At 43.6% G+C, this 25525-nt stretch overlaps 1 protein-coding gene across 3 annotated transcripts in view; it reads left to right on the top strand.

The window, feature by feature from the left end:
* The window catches only part of BAALC (BAALC binder of MAP3K1 and KLF4), an 80205-nt gene that overhangs the window by 39085 nt on the left and 15595 nt on the right, over nt 1-25525 (top strand). The window contains exons 2-3 of one of the 3 annotated variants that reach the window (XR_012490669.1): nt 3560-3632; nt 25253-25419. Coding sequence is in view for 1 of the 3 variants with exons in the window: in XM_019711793.2 (XP_019567352.1) it covers nt 25253-25419 (167 nt within the window). In the remaining 2 variants the exon portion in view is untranslated. Of the gene's footprint in view, nt 1-3559; nt 3633-25252; nt 25421-25525 lie in introns of those variants that run through there. The other 2 variants (XR_012490668.1, XM_019711793.2) reach the window with 2 other exon arrangements.

Genomic DNA, 25525 nt, shown 5'->3' with positions numbered 1-25525 from the left:
AAGATTATAATGAGATTATAATCTGATAAAACCATCACCATATATGTGGTCTGCCGTTGACTGAAGAAGTCATTATGTGGCATGTGACTGTGCACTATTTCTGAGTATCCTCTAAGTGCTGTTGCTATGAGTAGAGTGGACAGTAAGTCAGACACAATCCCTGCCCTCATGGGGCTGGTCCTCTGACACTGGATAAAACATTAACCAAATCATTAATAAAATAGTCACAAGTGTGCAAACGGCTTTGAACTTGAGCTGCAATGCACTGTGGGAGTGAACACCTGTGGGTACCTTGGGTTCACTGCTTCATCTCCTGAGCCACTTAGTCCAGGCCTATAGAGTGGGACCACTTGCCATTTCTTGTTTGTATAAGACCGCTTTTCTCTTCTCTACTTGTTGCCAAGGAATTGTTTGTCCTCACTGTAGCCCACATGCTCGGTTCTATACTTGCACACAGTTTAAGTGCTTGTTGAATGGGATTGAAGAATGAGATGTCAAACCCCTTCAGGACGGGACCAAGTTTCATTTGTCTGTGATTCCCCCATCAAGTTGTAGTGCCCAGTGGTCACTGTCCACTGAGTCAATGCCCAGGAGTCGTGTCCTGCTTCCCTTTGTGGAAGGTCAGCTAGCATGTGGTAAGGTAGCTACTAAGTGTCAGGCCTGCCCTAGCCGCTTTATGAGAGGGGGAAACAGATGTAGAAAAGAAACTTGCCCAAGACCATATAACAAGTAGGTGACGGTGAGGGGATTGGACCCCAGGTCTGTCTGACTGCAAAGCCAATTCTCATTACATTATAGCACCTCAGCATCAGACATAAAAGGCCAAAAATAAATATAAATAAATAAAGTGGTGAATAAATGAATCTGGCTCCTTTTAAAAATGCCAAAGGGCCTTGTCTCTTGTCACCAAACTCCACTTCTGTCACCTAGAGGGATTAGTTTCTATCTGCCGCAATACCTCCTCTTCATCCAAGTCTTCCTGCTGCCCAGGAGACTGTTGATTAAATTTGTCTGGGAAACACCATCCTGTTTTCTCTGTTCCCCAGTACACATACTGCAATGTCCAAGCTCCAGAAAAAGAGCCTGGAGTTTATTACCATCTGGCTGTAGGTAAATTAACTTGTGACTGAGAGAAAACTAGTGGGTAACCTTGAATCAAGCTATTTGATACAGTTCAAGGTTATAGAGTTTTCTAAATTTAATCCACATGTGCCCTGCTCTCATGGCTTATGGGTACAAATGCGCTCACATGAAAATCAAAGAGCGTATTTTACTATTTCTTGCCACCACTTGTTCTCTAGGACATGAGCCCTTTGGAGTCTCCCAAAGTATTTCAGGGAGTTCTCAGGGTGTGGCTCACAAATAAGTTAGGCCAGCTGCTGTTCTGCTACCATGGGGTCCTGTTCTTGCTTTTTGTTTTTTTGATTTCCTGCTTAAGAAACTACCCCTTCCCTTCCTGCCCTCCAGCCCCACCCCATGCACATTCCGGGCACTGCCCTATCATCTAAGCCCATTTATTTTGTAGCATTTATTTTGCCTGCTTCCAGTAGGCACTGAAATTATTGCCCTGTTAGTAATTGTCACAACCACTAATACTCTAGAGTAGTGGTTCTTAAACCAGGCGATTTTGTCCCCGAAGGGACATTTGGCAAGGTCGGGAGGCATTTTGGTTTGTCACAACTGGGAGGCGCATGCTATTGGTGTCTAGTGGGTGGAGGGCAGGGATGAAGCCAAATATTCTGCAATGCTCAGAACAGCCCCCCCCCAACAAAGAATTATCTGTCCCCACATGTCAATGGTGCTGAGGTTGAGAAGCCATGCTCATGAGCCAAGATATCCAGAATGAGCGGGTTATATTATAAAGTAGGGGAGAAGAACTCTCTCCTTTTTGTGTTATGCTGTAATTTTAGAGGGGCTCCCAAGTAGTATTGCTTATACTCTATGTCTTAGATACTTTTGTGGCAAACAGTTTGCTGAGACTTTGCTTACAGCCCTCTTTTCTCCATGGGATCAAGCTGTGGACAGAAGACAGATCTGAGAGACAAATGTTGATTCTCTTTAAGTTTGCTCCTCCCCTCTGACCTTGAGGCTTGGCTCTTCTGCTGGGCATGGCTCCTCTCCCTTAGGGTGAGTTATTTTCAGGGAGGCAGCTTAGTCCCTAATGCAGATACGCTGCTAGCACCCACCAGTTTGTCCCGACATGTCTGAACTCCAGTGCAAATCCCAGCTTAAGCTCAAACGAGAGACAGAATCTTCTCTGAATTGACAGCCAGGTACTACAGAACTAGGATGAGTGCTATTAAAGGGCAAAGCTTGTGCTTTACCCTGTATGTCAGTTAGGACTTTTCGTTTGCAAGTAATAAACAAATCAACATCTACCAAAACAAAACTATGAGCAAAAACAAAGGGGGACTGTATTGACTCAGGGAACAGAAAGGCCAAGGATAGGACTGGCTTGGGGTGAGGATGGGATCAAGGCTCATATACTGTCAAGGACCCTGTGTCTCTCTCTCCATCTTTCAAGCCCCTTCTGTGTGGGCTCCATCTTCAGAGAGGCTCTCGCCTTGTAGTGGCCAGACCACTGCCACAGTCCCACCTCAGAGCTCCTAGGTTCCAGTCAAATGAGAAAAAGAGAGGCTCTTTTCTAGTAGCTCTTGCAGAGGTCCTGAGATTCGCTGATTCCTGTCATGTGATGCCCCTAAGCCAGTCACATGGTCTCGGAGAATGCAGAGTGGTGATTTGCTTGCCCTTGGTCACATGCTCCAACCCAGACCACTGGTCTGAAAGTGGGAGGGTGGGGTTACTGGGAAAAAGATACTCCAATGATTGGGGCAAGCCCACTGCACATGGTTTAAGAATCTTAGGTTGTGCGGCATGGGCTGTGGGATTATTAGACAGGTCAAGAAGGGGGTCTCTAAAGAAGAATACATACTTTTAAAATAAAAGAAAAGATTGATAATTTTGTGATTAAACAAATAGGAAATACACAGTGTGGGCAGTAGGGGGGCTGGAAAATGTAGGGAGTTCTAAAGGAACCTCTGATAGAAAGGAAATATCGCCTGCATGTTCCTCCAGTTACACTTTTCATGGTCCCATATAGTCCCACCCTCCTCTTACTCGACCTTTCAATATCTGAAATTTATAAACATTTTGTTTGATTTTTGCTTGATAATATGCTAAGGTGTATTTGTGATGATACTTATATTTTTCCATATCTTAATTTATTAATGTTTTAGAGGTTTTCTAAAATTGCTTGTGAAATCTCACATCTTTATTTTAACAAGCAACTTTCTAAACCAGTGTTTCATTATTTTCTTTGAAATGTTACAAGTGAAGTACTTTTAATTTCCATTGGACTTTACAGTGCATTTCAACTTCATATCTAAGTACTATTTTTAAACATAACTTTTAAATAAAAATCAGTTTTTAAGGGGAAAAAAAAATGCCTTTGTACCTCTCTCAATCCAAGAGTGAAGTTTAAATAAAATAAAACAATTAGTTCCGTGCCTGACATGTGGTAGTGCTCTATAAATAGAAACTCCCTTCTGCTTATTTTTAGGACCATTAAAAACTGATGAAGAAGGAAAAAGGAATCCAGGAGGCCAGCTGTAGGCTACTGCAATAATCTAGAGGTGAGGTGAACGGTACCTCTCCAGTGGGAACATAAATGGAGAGCAAAGAGCTATTTGGGAAGATGTGTGAAAGAAATGACAGGGTTTAGTGTCAGACTTGATTATAGGGAATGAAGGAGAAGGGAAGGGAAATAACTCACAAGTTTTTAAGGCCACAGGCTAGAAAATTGGTGACATAACTGATATAAATGGGAGAGTCAGCAGGGGGAACTGGATTGAAGGTAGCAAAATAAGTTTGGACATACTGAGTTTAAAGTGACTGGAGAGACCTCCCTGCGAAAAAGTGAGTCTGCTGCTGGTCTGCAGGACTGTCAGCCTCACTTCCTGAATTTCCCTTCCTCTGCTCCCCTATCTCTGGAATCCATCCTGTTCAGCCCACCCCCATCCTGTTGTTTGAGTTGAGGTCCTCATTCTCTCTTGCCTTCAGAGAGTTTAACAGTCCTAACCAATTTTCCTTTCTTCAGTCTCATCACCTTTAATCCATCCTCCTCCGTGTCTTTGAACTTTCCTTATATTTTCATTATGCCCATCATTTTGTTTTCCAGATTACTAATTCAGTGTTTATCTAGGGATATTACAAAGTGTTGCAGTGGATTATGAGTGGAACTCCCTTTGGTTTTCTCCAGAAAAAAGCAAGTAAAGGATTTAGGTGACTTTTAACAACTTATGAGTTTTGACAATTGTTTCCTTCGATCTAATGTCATCCTGAGACTGGACTGCAAGGGTGACTTGATTTATAAGGACTGCATTGATTTCTGTTTCTGACTCTCACTAGATGTGAGTAGCCGCAGGGTAAAGACCGTCATTTATGCTTCTGGGAGTCACCACCAGAGCCTGGTGAAATATCTTGCATGTGTTGGGGGTTCAGAAAATACTGATTGAAATGAACTGATGGGAGCAGAGACTTGGGTATCGGGTATGAGATAAATTAGTGAAGATGGATGTGGTCTCTGAGAGAGGACCACATTAGAACAAAGAGTGGGGAACAATATTTTTAGTGGCCGTCTTCTCCTCAGTGATGTATGTGCCACTATGTACTGAGGTTTCTGAATAGAAACGACAAAGCCGTGGGTCAGTAGTGTGTGGCCTGAGTGAGCCTGTCCCAGTATTGCATCGCCTGCGTAAGTCTCTGCATAACCTTGGTTTCTTGAAGTTTTCTGCAGGGCTATCTACCTTCTTGTATAGCCCTGGGGTCTGATCCAGATATTTGGAATAGGAAACTTGAAGAAAATCCGTTTTGCTATTAATTTACACTAAAGAAAACCTGCCCTAGAGGAAAATCCCTAGAAGAGATTTTGGTTTTTCTCAGGCTTCATATCCCCTGGTTCTGTTATGCCAAACCCAGCAGAACTGTTTCACAGTGGAATCTGTGCCTTTGGGGTGGGATCAGGCCACACAAGCAGCTTAGTGACTCTACGGATGACGTCGTCCAAATCCTTCCACTGGAAAAGCCACCTCCTTTTGTAAATATCAAGAATTGTAATATGATTTAAATCAAAGTGAACTGCACCTACTTTCAGATGTTAGCAGGAACTCATCAAAAGGGGAGTTTGAACTTGACTTCTCAGAAAAAAGAAAAGCTTAAACTTGCCTGAAAGCTATCCAGGGAAAGCTGCAAAGATAAGAACTGGGATTTAAGAGCCAATTATTGCATTACAGAAATACAAAATCAAATCAGCCCAATTAGAGTCTTTATTTATGTTTCCGATAGAAAACCCACAGCATCTCTGTCCTATTTGGCTGCTACTGAAGAGATTTTGGATAGCATCAACTACTTACACATTACCAGTGAGCTACATAGTAAGGAGGTTGTCACATTTAATCCTGGGCATGCTGGCTGTGTCCTTTTGAAATTGTTACTGAAAACCTTCTCATCTGGATTGTGGTTATAGATGATTATCCTAATTAATTCACTATCGTTTTTCTTTTTTTACCCCTTTGTTTCTAAATACTCAGTTGCACTTTTCAGGTTTGTGTTTTGGCAAAAGCCATCTTTCTGAAGTGGAATAATTTCCAGTTACAGCCTCTGAGAGTGGTTTCCAATTTGGTGAGTCAAGTTGGGAAGACAATCATTTTAAAAATGCATTCAGATGGCTAAGGGAAACTCTAAAAGGAGGCAAAGCCTCAAAGGCAAAACTTTCTCCTCTCCAGACTCCCTGCCTCCAGACTTGAGCCCTTCAAATGGATCCTCCACACTGTTCTAAGGCTGCCCTTTCTCGCAGGACACGGTCCAAACTCCTTAACAAGGCACAGATGACCACCCAGCATTTGGCCTTTGTCTCCTTTGGCCTGTTTTGTACTTGGACACCAGCAATACTTTTTGGGCAGCTCTCTTCCCTACGTCCCAGATATTACTGCCAAAAGGCGAAGATGGAGTCTGTCTCCTTCACTTCTGCCTCCCCAGCCTGGAACAGAGCCTGGCACCTTGGAAAGGTGCAGTGGGTACTCAGGACTGCATGAACCCTTCTGCCATGGTCTATTTTTCTCTGGCTCTGTCAATTTCTCTTCAGCACAACAAAGACCCAGTAACTGGCTAAGCTCCAAACTACCTGTCCTTCTAAGGAAGGTGAGGCAGAGTGAGGGTTTGTGAATATTATGCTTTATCTTCTGTCCCTGTCACATGTGTCATGTGTCAGCCCTCGGATAACACGCATTGCACAGACCTGGTGTAACAGCAGTCTGCTCTGTAATCTGGGGCTTCCGCTTCAGCTCAACCTTCTGACCTCTTGATTGGCATTCTGGGGCCCCTTAATCTGGGTCTTAGACCCTTGAGGGGTTGCTACACCCTGCCCAGATCTGGGACAAAGTTGTGGACTTGGTGAAGTTGATCTTTGATGGTATGCTCTTGTTTCTGTCTTTTCTCCATTTTCTTTCAGCCACCTAGTGCCCTCCCCCTGCTGTCAAGAAAGGATCTCAAATCAGCCATTTGCGCCTTGTTGTGCCTGGGGTGAGAAGTTGTAAAATTAACCCTGACTGTGTGCCAGGCTCAGAGCCAGGCTTACCTTCACTTTTCTTCTTTGACCACCAATTTTTTTTTTTTTTTTTTTTTTTAAGTTTTAGGACTTTAATTTCTCTCAGGAAAGTTTTATTTATTTTTTAACATTTTTTTTATTAGTTTCAAGTGCACAAAACAGTGTAATAGTTAGACATTTATCATTTATATCCCTCACACAGTGACAACCCCCTTCCCTGCATCCAGTACCCCTCTGACATCGCACACAACCATTACATTTCCACTGTCTCTATTCCTAATGCTGTACTCTGCTTCTTGTAAATACACACACACACACACACACACACACACATATAATTGTAGTTGATATTCATTATTGTTCAGCTTCAGCGTCAGGTGTACAGTGCAGTGATCAGGCATCTACATCATCCCTGAGGTGGTTTCCCTAATGAGACAAGTGACCACCAATCTTTGATGCAGGTATTATAATTCTCATTTTCTACCCAAGGAAATTGAGATTTAGTGGTACTAAGTAGTGGGGCAATGACAGGGACAGTAGATGGGAACAAAATGTGTTTAGAATCATATAGGTCTGGGTTTTGAGTCCTGGTTCCACCACCGACTGGTTTGTCTTTGAACAAGTTATTTGGTCTCTGGGAGTCATCATAGCAGAGGGTTTGACACATGGGAGACAGAAACAAAAAGTAAATGTTATTACATCACTTCTGAAAGGTCACATAGCTTACAAGGAGCAGAGGTGGGATTTGAACCCAGGCCTGCCTGGCTCCAGAGGCAGTTCCAACCCCACTGTAGCACCCTCCTCCTCCCGGGCACACAGCAAGCTGGCCACCGGTGATGCTTGCTGAATGAACAGGCATTTAAGTCATTCAACTCGCAGACACTGAGGGCCCCAAGAGGCTCTTGGAGTCAGATTCAGAGATATACACTGAAGGAAAAAAGCAATTCAAATCCTCTTCTGTCACAAGAAAAATACCGCAAAGGAAGGGTTTTACTGTTTTTCCACTATGTTGAGGCATAATTGACAAATACAACTGCAAGATATTTAAATTGTACAATGTGATCTGATATACATGTAGATTGTGAAAGGATTCCCCTTCCAGTTAACACATCCATCACCACAGCTCTTATTTTGCTGTGTGAGAACATTGAAGTTCTACTCTCTTAGCAAATTTCAATTATATAATACAGTGTTATCAACTACTGCAGAGTTATCGTGTTTTACATTAGATCCTCAGGACTTACTCATCTTATACCTGAAAGTTTGTGCCCTTTTACCAATCTCTCCCTATTTCCCCATCCCTCCAGCCCCTGGCAACCACTTTTATATTCTGTATTTCTGTGAGTTCAACTTTTTTATTTTTTTAAGTGATGTGATGTGGTATTTGTCTTTCTCTGTCTGGCTTATTTCACTTCACATAGTGCCCTCCAGGGTCATTCATGTTGTCCCAATTGCAGGATTTTGGAAGGAGTTTACTTCTGATGTGTAACAAAACCTCTTTGAAATCCTGTGACTCTCAGACTTGCTCACAAACCAGGCCACAACTCCCCTTTCCCCAAGTCTTCTCCTTTCTCTTTCTTTCCCTGACACCTTTTTTCTCCTTCCCATCCCTTCTTCACCTAAACCCTGTTAAATAAATCAACTTAGTCTCTCTTTGCTTTGACTTCCTTTCCAGTGATTAATTACCTGGATTCTTTGACCCAGAAGCAGACCATGAGGTATTCCTAGCAAACAACAATCCTCTCTGCCTTTCAAAGATTGGGAGAGGTAGAGAGAGGTAAATTTAACTTACTATGTTCCCTCTCATGGAATTAGCTAAATTTTAAACCTTAGTGCTAATCATAGTGAGAAAGATATTGTCCCCTGAGTAAGGAATTTTAAGCATCAGTGGAAAGGAGGGAGCATTTTGGAGGCTGGGGACCCCTCCTCTTCTGCACAAAGTTTGCCCTGTAGATTTTCCAGCCTGGAATCAAAGGCCCAGGGGTCAGGCCCTCAGCAGCTGTTCAGAGCTCCATCATCAGTCCCCTTCCCAGTGCAATGCGGCCATCTGCAGAGAAAGGAAGGAAAGCCCAGTGTGACTGCCTCTCGTCTGTACTCTGTGCCGTTGGTAACCCCCAGGCAGCATTGCCCAGCTCTGTCCCCAGCCCTTCTGAAAGCAGCTCGGTTAGGGGTGACCTTTACTGAGCTGAGGCTGTTGGAGAACTGCTTTCACCAGGGGGCCATGATGTTCATGATGAGAAGCTACCCCTCCTTCCTGTGGTACAAACTGCCAAAGAGCAAATGAAATATAGAAGACCAGCAGTGTTGTGGTCACATTTGCACTCAGCCCTCAATCCTGGAAATATGCCAGCCTTGCTTGGAAGCCCTGGCAACCTGTGGGGGCCAAGTGGCTGGAGGCATATGACTGGTCTCTGTGGGGGCTGACTTCCCTGCTTCTGTGAGCTCTTCCCTTCATGCCCTGTTACCTCCACAATAGTCACACAGATTGAGAACAGCAAGCACACCTCATGTTTGCACTGCTTCCTTTGGAATTTCAGCCATTTAGACGATCAAGGGAGAAAACATTTAACATATAGAGGTCTATATGGCAGCTTCTTTTTGCAGTGATGACACTAGCTCTGGCCATCTGTCCGGTGGTTCAACACTAACATTTCTTGAATGCCTAATACATGCCAAGCATGGTAATGAACACGACAGGCACAGCCCTTGTCTTCATGGAGCAACCAGGCTAGTGGGGGAGGTGGGCATGGAACAAAAAATTCCAACAGCGATGAGCGCTCCTAAGAGGAAGTACAAGGTGCTGGGGAGGAGAACAAGGAACCCACCTCGTGTGAGGGAGGAGTCTGGGAAGGGCCGCCTGAGGAAGTCATGTTAATGTAGAGACAGAGAATTAGTCAAGCCAAGGGGGGAGCATGCTGAGACGGGACAGTGTTGTAAAGGCAGTGAGGTGCCTTTGATGTCCAGTAAGGCTGGCACATAGGGAACAGTGGGGAGAGCGCAGACCCCTGAAGCCACGAGGCAGGAGAGCTCACGGACAGTCCTGCACGGCAGGAGGGATTTGGAATTTTATCCTGAAGGCCTTGAGAAGTCCATGAAGGGGTGGGCCTGGATCGGATTCATAGTTCTAGAAGATTGTTTTCTATCCAGTGGAGAATGAAATCCACATCTGCCACCCCTTCTCCTCTGTCCCCTGGATTGGACCAGCAAATCTCTGCCATAGCCTGATTTTATGTCCCACCCTAGCACAAGCAGCTATGGTCCTGCCTGGAACAGATTACCCAAGGCCAACTGGCTGCACCCCTGAAACGGGAGCTGTTGTGAAAACGAGCCTGGCAGGGCCTCCGAGTGTTAAGGAGAAATAGCGAATCTTCAGTGGGTGACTCAGAGGGATGAGCACCTGTCAGGAGGACAGTTTCCGGGGTCTGAGGGGTAGGCAATGCACCACGGAAGTTTAATTAAACACACTCATTTTCTCACGGTCTGCACTCCAGTGTGATTTACTTGATTCTGCTGGCAACTTACTTGAATTCGAAATTATTCCAAAGATCTGCTCCACCCTGGAGCAGTAAGACCTTTAAGCCGGGATTATCTTTACAAAGCCTTTCATTTATTTTGTTGACACCATACATCTCCTTATTGTCTAGCCCTGAAAAGGGAGAATATGATTCATTGTAGATTTTTTTTTTTGTTTCAACTGATGTGAGTAAATACAAATGCCTGTGAAAGTAAAGGTTTTAGGCTCTGGCAAATTTAGGATGGAAGCCTGGCTCTGGCACCAGCTATAGGACCTCAGGCAAGTTACTTAACCTCCCTGAACCTGTTTCATCTTCTGACAAAAGGGGGATAGGGTGGAATGGTAGCTATTACCTACAAGGTTGCTGTGACAATGAAGTAGAATTGCGAATCAAATTCCAACTCCATGCTCTTAGCTACCAGTTATTTCACGAGTCTTTGTATCCTTAGCTCTGAGCTTGGGGATGGTTCTCAGCTGGAGCCCACAAATGTGAGTTTCATTTCATTTCTTCTATTAGCCTTCGTGCCAACAGCCTTTAAAAGGCTTTCCTTTTAAACACTACTCAAGAATCCCTCCTCTGTGAGGACAAACCATGCTTTATTTCAGTCATGTCAGCAGCCCCCAGGTTCCTATGAACAACAATAATTTGTTCTATCCACGTTAACTATGACGATGCCTCAGTGAATGTTATCAACTGCCCTATAGAGAAGTCAGACATCTCATGTCTTCATTTTAAAATGATTGCACTTTTTTTGGGTAGAATAGTCTACAAAGTATTAATTCTTGTGCATCTTGCTCTTGTGCGTCATCATATTTGATTACTATTTTTATAGTACATTTGATGATTAAATGTAATCTAATAACTAAAACATAAATAAGCAAATACTCTGGGTGGATCCAGAGCCATTACTAATGAGAAAAGGCAGAATATGACATAGCTCTATTTTTAAAATCATTTTTATTTCACAAGTAATATATTTTAAAAGTAGAAATGTTACAGATAAGGCCCCATTAAACACCCTCTCACCTTGGTTCCGTCTTTTTCCCCCAGAGAGAAACATTGTTATCAATTCGTTGCACACACACACACACACACACACACACACACACATATGTATCCCTGTGCAAAATATAATAACCATATTTATGGTGACAAAGGAATTTTTGGTAACGTAGGAATTTTTCTCCTGTATAAAAACTGTTATTTGTATATGTTTACCCTCTACTTGGTTTTTCCACTCATTATTATATATGACTTCTATCTATATTAATCTATTGTATACTTTTAGTTTGTTGTATAGTGTTGGAGAGGGAGAAATTCCCCCCTCTATCCTTTTTGAGTTATTATGGCCGGACTAATAATAAAATTGACACAAATCCAAATACAGGAGAAAAACCAGTTTAATACGTGCGCACAGGAGCTCATAAATGATGCTCAGAGAAATGATGAACGAGCCAGTTTTATCCTTTTTTAGACAAAGAAACAATAAATTTGTGAAGAATTGATAAGATAAAAACACTTAGGTTTGAGTGTTGATTAGTGAAGAATTTAAACAAAATTTGGGCTTGGGCAACAAATTAGTAAAGGAGTAAGGAGGTTTGTTTATGTAAGCTTTACAGCCCTGGATTCCTTCCCTCTAGTGGTAAGGGTCTTTCTTAGCCTCCCTGGAGCAAGGAGGCTTCTTTCACATGGGGAGATTTACTTCCCACATTCAAGGAGACGATGGAGGGTCAGCATGCCCTTCTTGCACTGGCTGCTTGTCAAGTAATTTTAAATCAAAGCTATCAATATGCCACTGTGGGGTATTTTGGGGTAGTCTGCTCTGGGCTCTGACAATAGAATTCCATAGTATAGATAAACCACAGCTTATTTAATTATTCATCAGATGAATGGCTACGTCAGTTCCACTTTTCACTATCACAGTGGCATAAAGAACATCCTCGGTAGGACTTTTTGTGTAATGGTAAGAGGTTTCCTACAGTAGATACTGAGGATTGGAATTGCTGAGTCATAATGGTGTGTACATTTTAAGCTCGAATAGATTCTGGCAATTGTCCTCCAAAATAGATAAAGTTCTCTTTGTACTCCCACTGGAAATATACGAGAGAACCCATGAACCCACACTCTTTAAACATTTAATATTATCAGACTTAACTTTTGCCATTCTTATGGGTAAAAAATGGTATCTTGTTATTGAAATTTTGCATAGCTCTGTTTTCAGTAATTGTTAAATAAGCTGTTAAGTTCCCAATTAAATTACAAAAGCATAAAGGATTCAGGTAGATGTTTTATTAATACATCCCCTAAAAACTGTTCTAGACACAGGGTAGGCTGTAATAGATATAGATTCTTGAGGATTGATTGATTGCTTTGGATGATTTTTAAATTTTAAGAAATAAAACAATTCAATTGACCTAATTCTCCTAATTCTGACTGACCCAAATATCCTTCTTATATCTAATAAAGTCGTATCAACTAATTTCTAATGTCCACCTAAGAGAACAATCCAGTGCCAGCTACAGCAATCCTCAGACAGAGTCTGCTGAAGAAGCTGGTTGTACTAAGCTCAAAAAATGTCAAGGAGTAAAAAAACAACCAGGAAACCAGTGCTTCCTGAAAGCACTAACCACCCCAAAAGTGATTGAACCAAGGAATAAAAGAAAATAGGGAGGAAAATTGCATTGGAAAACTCCCTAAGGAATAGTTTCCCTGACTAGGAAAAAGGTCTAAAGGTAAGGCATGAAACTGAGCCTGGGGCCACGCACCTTCCACTGGAGGGGTGTCACCTCTGAGGTGTTTTTAAATCCCTGACTGATTAGATCTGCCTACTTTGTGAAAAAAAAAAAAAAAAAAAAAAAAAAAGAAAAGAAAAAGCCAGGCCACAAGCACATAAGGAAGTGGGATAAGAATAAAAGATCAAAGTAAGCCTCCCCACCCAAGCAGAAATGGGGCATGATGGGCAGGGCCTTAGCCAAGGACTATGTCAGGCACTGGAGGTGCTGTGTGATCCACAGGGTCTTCCTCCTTTCACCTGACCCCTGGGGCTCTCTTCCCAGGCATCACCCTAGGAGAGTATTCCATGATAAGGGCACTGCTTGTCAGAGTGCCTTGTGGAATGTGCAGGTAAATAAGTCCCTACGATGCAGTTTCAGCCTGAGTAAAAAGGTGGAATCCAAACTGGGTCACGTGGAAGAGGAAGGAGGAGTTAGATACATGGACAGATAAAATTGATTGTCTTCTTGATGTTCCCTGTCTTGCCTCACCATTTCTCAAAGAGAATTATGTCAATGCTCGTTCAAATGCTTGTCTTTCTACTTCCTTCAATGAGAACTCAGTCTTTGCCATCCATCTCCCAGTAGGCTCTTTGGTGAGGAACTGGGGGACTAGGTAGAGATTGGGACAGTCAGGAAGCAAAAGAAGGTGGATGAGAAGAGGATTTGGCTGAGAGACTGCACCCCTGGGCTATAAGCCTAAGATGTAACCCCAGCACCCCACCCAGAGTAGTGTCTGGCCAGTAGTAGGCACTGAATAAATAGTTTTCAAATGATTGACTGATTGAAAGATAAATGGTAAAAGAAGGAATAAGTGATATATGATAAGGAAGAAGAAAATGAAGGAAGAATTAAGCTGAGTAGAAATCCTGATAAAGGGGACATTAGAACAGCGTTATGGTATTATCTCATTTCTCAAAAACTATGTGTGTCTGCATTGAAAAAAATTTGGGGACACAATAGGCAAAATGTCAATTAACAGTTATCCCTAGTTGGTAGGTGTGGGGACAGGGCCAGGAGTGCAGTTTCCAGGCTCTCAGCCTCACATGGAAAGGTGTTGGCTCAGGTAATAAATGGCCATCAGCTGTGATTGGATAGCCATCAGCTGTGGCTAGTCGGCCGTCAGCTGTAACCAGTGAGCCATTGGCCACGAATATAACTGCCGTGGCTATGCTAGCAGCAAATGGGGGCTAGCAAGAAGATGGCGGCTGGCAAGCGCGGATTGCAGTTAGCACAGTGGAGTGCGGGTTGCAGATTGCAGAGAAGTGGACAGCAGGTTGCAGACAGTGTGGCTCCTGCTCCCTGTGTCTCCAATCCAACCGCCAGTGAGAATATAGTGGTATGACTCCCCTATCTATGGCTCCTTGGGTGTTCCTTTTTGGCCTCACCATGTCTTGCGTTCTTATGTGGGGAGTGGGAGCTGAGACCCTGCATAACAGTAGGATTATGGATAATTTTCACTTTCTTACTTTTGTCTTAAAAGTATAGTCAAGTTTTCTACAGGAAACATCTATTTCTTAATAAGAAAAACATAATTTTATATATATATATATATATATATATATATATATATATATATATATATATATATATAAAAGCAAGGTGTTATGGGCTTAAGTGTGTCCCCCACCCCCAAATTCAGATGTTAAAGTCCTAATTGTTACCCTGCTAAGGTCCAGCTACCTGCCGCTTGAAAGAGTGAAAAATTGAGAGACAAGGTTGATGGAAAGAAAAGTAGTTTTATTCAGAATGCCGGCATTCTGGGAGGATGGCGACTCCTGTCCAAAGGCCATCCCTCCATTCCTAGATCTGTCAGAAGGTTTTAAAGGTACACAAGATGAAGAACAAAGGAAAGGTTGAGTTGGTCAGGCAGGTCAGAGGGCTGACATCACTTCCTGTGGTCTGGTCTGTTTTAAGATAATGTTATCTCTGGACTGGGCTATCTCTAGCTGGGGCTTTATGCATCACCAGTAAAAACTGCAAGGGAGTTGCAAAATGGATTCCGGTGTCCGGACGCCTGAGGATTAAGAAATTGTTCTTTTCATGTTAGGATTCTACTGATTAAATGAATTAACGAGGTATGTGTAGACTTAAGAAAGGGAATAAAACAGAGTTCTTAATCAGTGAGGGAGACATTAAAGAGAAAACAGCTGAATATCAGGGCGGATCAAACTGCAGGCGGGCTAAGTCTAACTATGTAATTAACCCTGAGTTTTGCCCTTATATAACTTCCAGTACCTCAAAATGTAACTGTGGGGCCGGCCCGGTGGCTCAGGCGGTTGGAGCTCCGTGCTCCTAACTCCGAAGGCTGCCGGTTCGATTCCCACATGGGCCAGTGGGCTCTCAACCACAAGGTTGCCGGTTCAACTCCTCGAATCCCTCAAGGGATGGTGGGCTCGGCCCCCTGCAACTAAGATTGAACACGGCACCTTGAGCTGAGCTGCCTCCCAGATGGCTCAGTTGGTTGGAGTGCGTCCTCTCAACCAGAAGGTTGCCGGTTTGACTTCTGCAAGGGATGGTGGGCTGTGCCCCCTGCAACTAGCAACGGCAACTGGACCTGGAACTGAGCTGCACCCTCCACAACTAAGATTGAAATGACAACAACTTGACTTGGAAAAAAAAAAAAGTCCTAGAAGTACACACTGTACCCCAATAAAGTCCTGTTCCCCTTCCCCAATAAAATCTTTAAAAAAAAAAAAGTAGCTGTTTGGAGATAGGCTCTTTAAAGATGTAATTAAGGTAAAATTAGGTCATATGGGTGGGCCCTACTCTAATATGACTCGTATCCTTATAAGAAGAGGTGATAAGGGCACAGATACACAGGAGGAAAACATGTGAAAACACAGGGAGAAGACAGCCATCTACAAGCAAGGCAGGAGACCTGAGAAAACCAACCTTGTTGACACCTTGATCTCAGATTTCCAGCCTCCAGAACTGTGAGAAAATAAATTTCTGTTGTTTAAACCACCACGTTTGTGGTACTTTGCTGTGGCAGCCCTACAAATTAGTACACAAGGTAAACATTTTAAAAGTTTATGAGAATTATTCAAGGAGAGACAAAGAGGAAGGGAAAGGCATCAGAGAAGGGTTGTGAGCAATTAGGGAGGAAGGCTCTGGAAAAGGACGGTATTGTTATGGTCATAGCAATATTACATACCTTAGAAACAGTCAAGTAGAAAGAACGTTTGATGGGAGAGAGAACGGAATTTTTATCACAGAGCAGGGGCAGTCCCTTAGTAATGAACACAGAGATAGGGCAGTACCTGCTCTGCTCTATCATGATCTTGGAGTAGAGGTGGAAACTTCAAGGAAGGGATGAGCCACTGAGTGGATCAAAGGAAGAAAAGGAAAGGTAAGTGAGCCCTCAGAGAAGACGGACAGATTCTAAGGGTGTCAGTAGGGAAAAGAAAAGTGCTATTTTGACTTTTCCTTTTGGCTGCCTCCCTGTCACTAGCGGGTTTCCTGCCTCCTGGGTATCTCCTTGGGGAGAGACTTCAGACCTGATTCCACCAATGACAGACAGGACTCTCCTTGCTTCTTGCAGTCCTTTCCATTCCAGCTGTTGCTCTCAGCAGGCGTCTTTCTTGCACGCTGCTTGGTACCATGGGGAAGCTGTTTCTATCACCTACACCTGAGGCCAAGGGCAGATAGGACAAACTGACGATTTATCGCAGGGAACAGGAGCCTTCTTAATCAGGACCCATGGCCTTTGGGAACTGATAGGCTAGTTCTGCAGTTGTCCTTATAGACTAAATAGGTTTATTAGTCACTTTCTCTCTACAACCATTGCTGTTCAAGTTCAAATGTGCTTCTTTTGTCAATATAACATTCCAAAATGTGTTGCTCACTGTTCCTTAAATTACAGCTTTACTGAGCTATAATTCACATACCAAACAGCTGACCTATTTAAAGTGTACAATTAAATGGTTTCTAGTATATTCTAAGAGTTGTGCAACCATCCTCACAATCAATTTAAGAAGATTTTTATCACCTTAAAAAGAAATCCCGGGGCGGATAGGTGGCTCAGGTGGTTAGAGCGCGAGCTCTGGGCAACGGGGCTGCTGGTTCGATTCCCACATGGGCCAGCAAGCTGTGCCCTCCACAACTAGAATGAAATCAGTGAGCTGCTGCTCAGCTCCAGGATGGCCAGATGGCTCAGTTGGTTGGAGCGCGGGCTCTTCAACCACAAGGTTGCTGGTTTGACTCCTCAACTCCCGCAAGGGATGGTGGGGCTGCGCCCCCTCCAACTAACAACGGCAACGACCTGGAGCTGAGCTGCCCTCCACAACTAAGATCGAAGGACAACAACAACTTAACTTGGAAAGAGCCCCGGAAGTACACTGTTCCCCAATAAAGTACTGTTCCCCTTCCCCAATAAAATCTAAAAAAAAAAAAAAAAAAAGGAAAAAGAAATCCTGTATCTATTAATGGTCACTTCTCATTTCCCCCCAACAACCCCAGCCCTAGGCAACCACTAATCAACTTTTCTATCTATAGATTTGCCTATTGCTGGACATTTCATATAAAAAAAATGGAATGATACAATATGTGGCCTTCTGTAACTGACTTCTTTCACTTAGCATATTGTCAAGATTTTTCAATGTTGTAGCATGTATCAGTACTTCATTTTGTTTATTGCCAAATAATACTTCATTATATGTGTGTGTGTATATATATATATATATATATATATATATATATATATTGATATAGATAGATAGACAGACAGACAGACAGATAGATAGATAGCTAGATAGATGCATCCATCAGTTGATGGATATTTGGGTTGTTTCTACTTTTTTGGCTATTATGAATGATTCTGCTAGAACATTCATTTACAGGCTTTGTGTGATCATAGCTTTGCATTTCTTTTGAGTATATACCTAGGAGTGGAATTTCTGGATAATATGATAACTCTATGTCTAACCTTTGGAAGAACTGCTAGAGTGATTTCTAAAGTGGCTACACCATTTTACATCCCCACCAGCAGTGTATGAGGAGGGGTCCAAATTTTCCACATTTTTGCCAATACTTGTCATTATCTGTCTTTTTTAGTATGGCTATCCCAGTGTATGAAGAAGTATCTCATTGTGGTTTTGATTTGCGTTTCACACCTTTTCATGTGCTTCTTGGCCATTTGCATATCTTTTTCTGAGAAATGTCTGTTTAGATCCTTTACCGATGTTTTAATTTGATTATTTGTCTTTTTATTATTGAGTTGTAAGAATTCTTTAGGAGTAAGAATCCCTTATCAGATGTATAATTTGATTTTCTCCCATTCTGTGAATTTTCTTTTCAGTTTTTCATCATGTCCTTGGAAGCACAAACGTTTTAAATTTCGATGATGTCCAGTTTATTTATTTTTTGTTATTATTGCTTATGCTTTTGGGGTAATTAAAAAGCAACAACAACTATTGCCTAATCCAAGGTCATTAAGATTTATGTTTATGTTTTCTCTTAAATGTTTTATAGTTTCAGTTCTTACATTTAGATCTTTGATCCATTTTGAGTAACTTTTGTATATGGTGTCAAGTAGGGGTCCAATTACACTATTTTGCATGTAAACATCCAGTTGTCCCACACATTTGTTGAAAAAACAATTCTTTCCCCATTGAATTGTCTTGGAACCTTTCTCCCAAACTAACTGACCATATAAGTAATTGTTACTTAACATTTTAAAAGGATTTTCTTATATTAGCCATATGAAAAGTCACCAGCAGCTTCTTACACATAGTGTATGCTTGAAAATTACTCATTAGATTGAAAACATACCCATTCTACTTATTTGGGAAAATGAGGAGACAAAGTATCAGTAAATGGCTGGGTAGTTGCAGTTTATTTAATGCATACCTCATTTCAGACAAAATTATCATCAGCAATGTGTTCAGGATCTAAGCCCAGACAGTCTTTGATGAACTACAGTTTTATCTATTGTGACTTTAGGAGATTCTTCCCAAATAGATTGTTAATGTCTTATATTAATACTTTGGTTTTCAGTCATTGAGGTGAATGAGTTGCAAGTGGTTTCAATGACTTTGGAAGATTCTGATCACCTTCACCAAGGAAAGCCAGGTGCTTGGGTTCAGGAGGAACTGCCCCTTGGCCTGCTCTCCATATCGCTTCCAGCTATCATTTGTAATTTCTATGCTCTGCCCCACTCTCAGCTCCATTTCCAAAACAGCAAAAAAAACTTTGGCAAGAAGTCATTGCTTGCAATTTATCAGCAAGCTTTGGACACAGCTGTTTCCTATTTTTTGGCCAAGTCGGTGATTTGGCTTGTCTTCTGGGTGGAATGAAAATTTTGTGAAGAGTGTAAAAATAATAGACATACCCTAGGGGCACATGAATGTCCCTAGATTTACTGCTACAGAATTCATGGTGGAAAAAAAATACAGATGGGCATTTTACACACAACCCTCAAAACCTGCATGAGTGTTATTGAAGCCTCAAATGCAGTCTTTAGAATTCTCTGCCTCAGAATCACAGAGGGTGAAATGGGGTAGAGGAAACTTGGTAAAATGCATATTTCTGGGACCCTACTGAATCAGAAGTTTGGAGGTGGTGGTGCATGTAGAGATCTGTAGTTTACCAGACTCCTCAGATGGGTCTCATGCACACTAGAATTTGAAAGCTACCTACTTGGGAGCTTTTCCTCTAAGGAATTGTAAATATTTGCTAAGACCACAAGCTTTGGAAAGATACAGAACCCGGCTGAAGTTCAGTTCCTTTTATAAAATAAGGGTCACTCTCCCACCGACCATGCTTGAGAAGAGTGGCATGGACTTGCAGGTGGAGCTCAGGGGCTAGTACAATGCAGCTTTCACAAAAATGTTCTCCCAGACGGGGGCACTTGACACCCAGTAGGGTTGCCATATAAAATTCAAGACACCCAATTCAACTTGAATTTCAGAAAAACTATAACTTTTAGAATAAGCATAGCAGCAGTGCTGAGGCCAATTTCCAGGGTCAAGGGGTTGGTGGGACAGGCTCCCTGGAGGGATTTGGAACATTGTTCCTTGATAGATAGCCCGTGCCTCAGCTTCCAACCCTCCCAGAAAGTCTGCGAGCTTCCCAGATCACTTAAAAGAATTGGTTTTCTACTTTAATTCACTGGAGTCACTTTCTGTTACTTGCAGCTAAGAACCCTGACTCATACAGCATCTGTAACTCCCTACTCAACAACTTGCCATCTGTTTTCTCTGTTCCCAGCACTCCTCTGAGCTCTCCCTGAAGTCATCAGGAACCTCCTAATTCCACACGTTCTTGGGCTTTTTTTGGTTCAGTACTCTCTTGTGGTGGAGGAATGTATAGAAAACACCAGGCACCCATGGCAACACTGCAGGGAGGGAACCAGGGGAATAAAGACCGGACCTCAGTTGGCTCCTGCAGATTCCTTCCCTCCATAGCTAGTGATGCCCATTGGCAAACCCAACTAGAAGCCAGTGGGCAAGGGAGCCTATTGACATGGTGCATTCAGGTCAGTGTCCTGAGACACAGAACAGGATAGAGAGGCGGGGAGACTGGGTGTGGATGGGGCAAAAGGAATATATCTGGCATGCAGCGTATATGCGCTGTCTTAGGGTCAATTCTCTAGAAGCAGAGCCTGAGATGGGGATTTTATGTAAGTGGCTCCTGGAGACAATCCTGGGGGGAGAACTGTGTGAGGGAAAGAATGAAGGAAGCAGGACGGGCCAGAGGAAGGCGCCGGGCCAAGAGGTGGTTTCAGAAATAGTCTAGCCTCAGTCTGATCCCATGGTTGCTTTGGAGTGAAGGGACAGAAATTGTGCTGCTTAGAGGCAAGGGGGCTGGGCTGTTGTACAATCCCCCCCATCACACACACACACATGCTTTTAGTTGAACATGGGCCATGGCTGCCCCTGGTATAACTGGCCAGTGTTTCCTGGTGAGAGGGCTTCCTTCAGCCAAAGGCAAGCCTTGGGAGAAGGGGACAGGTGTGAACCATTAGCCACCAACACCCACCATAGCTGGGGGTCAGTGCAGGAGTTTGGGTAAGTGGACCTGGGTGGTACCTTCTGGAAAAGCATATACCTCCTTGCATCTTCTGGAAAGCATATACCTCCTTGTTAACAGAGTTAATCTCTGGGAAATTTGGTAAAAATTATTTGTCATTGGTGCTTTTCTGCAGTTTACAAGTTTTCCAACATTGAGATTTTTTTGGAATTAGAAAATACAAATTCAATTAAATCCATGCAGCAAAATCACCTGGTTTATTGCAGGCATAAGTAACAGCAAATGACCCCATATTCCTGACCCCCTGCAGTGACCTCTTGACCACTCTGGGCAGGCAACCCCTGCTCACTGTTAGGCAATGCCAGTTCCCAAGCCCAACCCTGTTTCTTTGCTCGTCATCAGAGCTTTTCAGCTTGTTTATCAAGCTCAGTGGGCCAGTTGTGAAGCACTTAAGGGACGCTGATAGTAGGACTCATAAACCAGGAATGTAACTAATGGATAGGGGCACCTCGAGGAGGAGACAAGGCAGCTGGTGTTGGGCCATAAATAACAATAAGGACAATGTATGTGCCAAACACTGTCAGAACCTTTATATACGGTGTTTTGTTTAATCCTTACAACAGCCCTATGAAGTAGGAATTGCTATTCTCATTTAATAGATAAGGAAGTCCTTGAATTGGGGATTAAGAAATCATAGTTCTAATTTTTGTTCAGCCACCAATGAAAACTGAAAACGCTGGACCAGGTGAGTGATCTTCGACCTGTGTTTCCAGGAGCCCTGAGGCTCAGCAGAGACACCCAGGGAACCGGGGAGCTGCTGAGAAGGAAGGACTGGCCGTCTGTACCCCAGCCACAGCAGCTCTGCCTTGATCTCTGTTAGGTGTTAGTGGTTTCGTGGGTGTGCAATTGGTGCAGGTGCATGGGGTCTGCCTGGTTCAGGCGGGGTCCTGTGTTTAGGATTGAGTGCTCTGCAGACGCACCATCTTGAAATCCTTAATTTCATCTCTGAATCTGTGTTTTGTAAGTGAAGTCTGATGGAACAATGGAGTATGTGCCAGGGGCTTGGAACTCTGACTGATGCTCGGTCCCACTGCCTGTTGTCTATCTGCCTCCCTGGCATGTGTTCTCTGCTGCCTGCTCTTGGCCCCCTGGTGCATCTCACCTCCCCTTCCCACCTTGCTGCCCTCTTCCTGGGTCAGAAAATGGGTTACTTTGGAGGGAAAGGAAAAGGGAACTGTGTTCCATGTCCTCTAACCCCCACAGGGGGTTGGCCAAGGCCATGGAATGGATGGGGGTCAGGTGCGCATCTTGAAGTGTCTCAGGGTAGGACGAGGTGGTGTCCATCCCCACCCAGGCTGGAAGCACCATGGTACATTCAGTAGATGGCTCAGTAGAGCCTCTTACCTGCCCTCAACCCAGGTATCCATTCACGACTTGCATAGAAAATAGTAACATTCGCCTCTGACAACTGTGAAGAAATCTATTATGTGTGGATCTGAATTTGTAGACTCGGTTCAAATATCAAATACATCTATAACAGAAATTTTTTTAAAAATTAGAAAAAGAAGAGGGTAGCATTCATACGGCACACTGGTAAACAGCCAAGGCAGCACTGGCTAGCCTGAATCCCACTCAGCAGCTCTAAGGGCTGAAGGCAGGCCCACCCTAGACCTTATTAAGCTGGGTCTCTGTCTCGGCTTGTGTTTTAGAGGCCCACTCCCCCATTACGGCCCCACCCTTCCTCACAGAGCAAGTTATCCAGGGACCAAGAAGACATACTTACCAAAGCGCCCAGCCCTCCTTCAGGACCAGTTGCATTTTCTTTCCCCAGTCCGTCACAGAAAAATATGTGGTCCTGCTGTGCACAACTAACACACAGCTCACACCATTGTGACTCACCACTTGAGTCTGACAGCACCAGAACTGGTCTATATCTCATTTAATCAGAAATTCAATCAGACAAGTTCACCCTTGGATGCTCCAGCAGTGTCAAGTTGTCATAGAAATTTCTAAGTGCTGCGTTCAGTTTTTATACTTAGCCCACAGCAGACCAGTAACAACAGCTTGGTCCCTGCACCACACTGAGAATCTCTGTTTTAGAGTCTTATGTGGGTGCTGGGACCCTGGAATTACCAGCCCAAATCACACCAAGCCTGTTTTCAGTCATCATGAGCCTTTTTTCCTGATCCATTCTCCACGTTGGCACATTCCTAGGCCAAGGAGTGTGCCAGGGGCAACTGTTTGCAGGGAGTCGTGGAGGTAGAGATTGACTGTGTGTACTGGGGTATGCATACACGTGCACGTGAGGTCCTTTTGGTGCAGGATGGAGGGGGAATGGGAGGAAAAGCGGTGCAGGCTGCCAGCTGGTGGAGGAAGGGGTGACAAAGACTTGGGGTAAGCCAGCGAAAGGAATCATTGCTCTGCACATCTGAAACCCATCCACAGTGCCCCATGTACTATAGCCCGCCAGTCAGGAAACTCTGGACCAGGCATTTTCTACTGTGACTGTCAATGTTTTGAATTCTGATTTTTTATCGAACAGCCACAGTTGAGAGCCTCTTAGCAGTCTGCAGAGCTGGTGGGTGACACGTGGACGTGTGTGTCCTTTGGATCACTTCTTCTTCAGCTGTGTTGGGACTGGAGCCTCATGAACTCTGCTTAGTCAACCGCCCTTCCCTCCCTTAGTACATCAGACACATTGCCAGATAATTTGCTAGAATGACTCACAGAACTCAGGAACACTTTACTTACATTTACTGTAAAGGATTTATAAAGGGTACAAATGAATAACCAGGTGAAGAGGCACACAGGGCGAGGTCCTGTGCACAGGAGCTTCTGTCCCTGTGGAGTTGAGGTGCGCCACCTTCTTGGCACATAGGTGCTTTCACCAAATTGAAAGCTCCCTAAACATTGTCATTTAGGGGTTTTTATAGAAGTTTCTTCATGTAGGCATGATCAATTATTAACTCAATCTCTAGCTCTTCTCCCCTCCCCAGAGGTGCGACTGAAATTTCCAAGCTTCTAATCAAGGATAGATATTTCTGGCAATCAGTCCCCGTCCTGAAGCTATGGGTGGGGGGGTGGGGTGCACATGAGTTGCCTCACTAGAACAAATGGTGCTCCTCTCTCTCCTATCACTCACAAAATTCCAAGGGATTTGGGAGCTCTGTGTCATCTTATAACAAAAGATGCTTCTCCCACCCCTATCACTCAGGAAATAACAAGGGTTTTAGGAGCTCTGTGCAAGGAACTGTGTTCAAAGGACAAATGTGTATTTCCTGTGTTATCACAATATCCCACCCTCATAGGCTGCTCCATCATTGCTGACTGGCCCCTGGTGGAGGAGTAGGATGGCCAACCCACTGGGCTGTTCTTGGCCTTTTTGGGGCTATCCCAGAGCCTCTGCCCACTTCTTGTCTCCCACTTGGTACTCCCCCTCATGCTTCTGTGCTTGTCTTTTCAATCAGATACTCTTCATCTATGAATTCATCCTCAGTGTCGTCCTCCTCTTGTGTTTCAGTAAGACAATTTATTTAAACTTCATTCTATCATTTCTTGGCATTTGTTATGGTAGGGACACAATCCAACACCTTGAGAAGGAATTATGAAAAAACTGTATAACCTTCAAACCAGTAATCCCACTGCTAGGAATTCATCCCAAGGAAGTATAATTAAGAGTAAAGCTTTAACCACAAGGTGTTTCATCACAGTAGCATTTATTTTGAAAAAGTGAAAACAAATATCCAACTAAAGGGGATTATTGAAATAAATGGTAACACTCCACACGACAGTAGACTGTATGAAAAATCATATCGCAAAATTCTCCTCCACCCCACCCCCAACTCCGAGTCAAGCCGTTGTTCTCAGTCTAGTTGTGGAGGAAGCAGCTCACTGGCCCATGGTGGTATTATGAGCCTTGTGCTCTACCCAGCTGAGCCAGTTGGTTGCCAGCCCCTGGCTGGCCGCTCACGGCAACTCCTGCCGGCCTAGCTCCAGGTCGAGCAGTTGTTCTCAATCTAGTTGTAGAGGGCGCAGCTCACTGGCCCATGTGGGAATCGAACCAGCGACCACCGTGTTAGGAGTACAATGCTTGAGCCACTCATCTGAGCCACCTGAGCCACTCATCTGCCCCAAAATATTTAATGATATGGAAATATGCCACTGATGTACTCATAAGTAAAAATTTCAAGTTACAAAATTTTTTAAATCTCATTTTTGTAAAAAATGAAATACTCCACATGTTCTTATAGAAAAGGGTAACTTGGCATGGTGGGATTTCTGGTGACTGTTCTTCTATTTTTTCTTTTTTTTTTTTTCCATGCTCTTGGGGATTGATTGTAGCAATTGCCCTGTGGAAGACTCTAGTGCCATCCTCTGCTTCCGTCCCCCAGGTGTGCTGGAAGATGGGCTGTCCTCCAATGGTGTGCCCCGTTCTACAGCCTCAGGTGGAATATCCAACCCAGAGAAGAAGATGAGCTGTGGGACCCAATGCTCAAATCCGCAGAGCCTCAGCTCAGGCCCTCTGACCCAGAAGCAGAATGGCCTTCGAACCACGGAGGTAGGTCACAGCCACAGAACTGACTTGGGACCAGAGAAAGGGAGAGAAGCTTGCTTCTGGGCTGGGCCAAGTAGAGACTGTACCCAAGGTTTACCTTGCCAATGGA

This window comes from Rhinolophus sinicus, linkage group LG12 (genome assembly GCF_036562045.2).
Source record: "Rhinolophus sinicus isolate RSC01 linkage group LG12, ASM3656204v1, whole genome shotgun sequence".
Lineage (NCBI taxonomy): Eukaryota > Metazoa > Chordata > Mammalia > Chiroptera > Rhinolophidae > Rhinolophus > Rhinolophus sinicus.
Note: the sequence above shows the minus strand (reverse complement) of the source record. Positions and strands in the feature narration are given on the sequence as shown.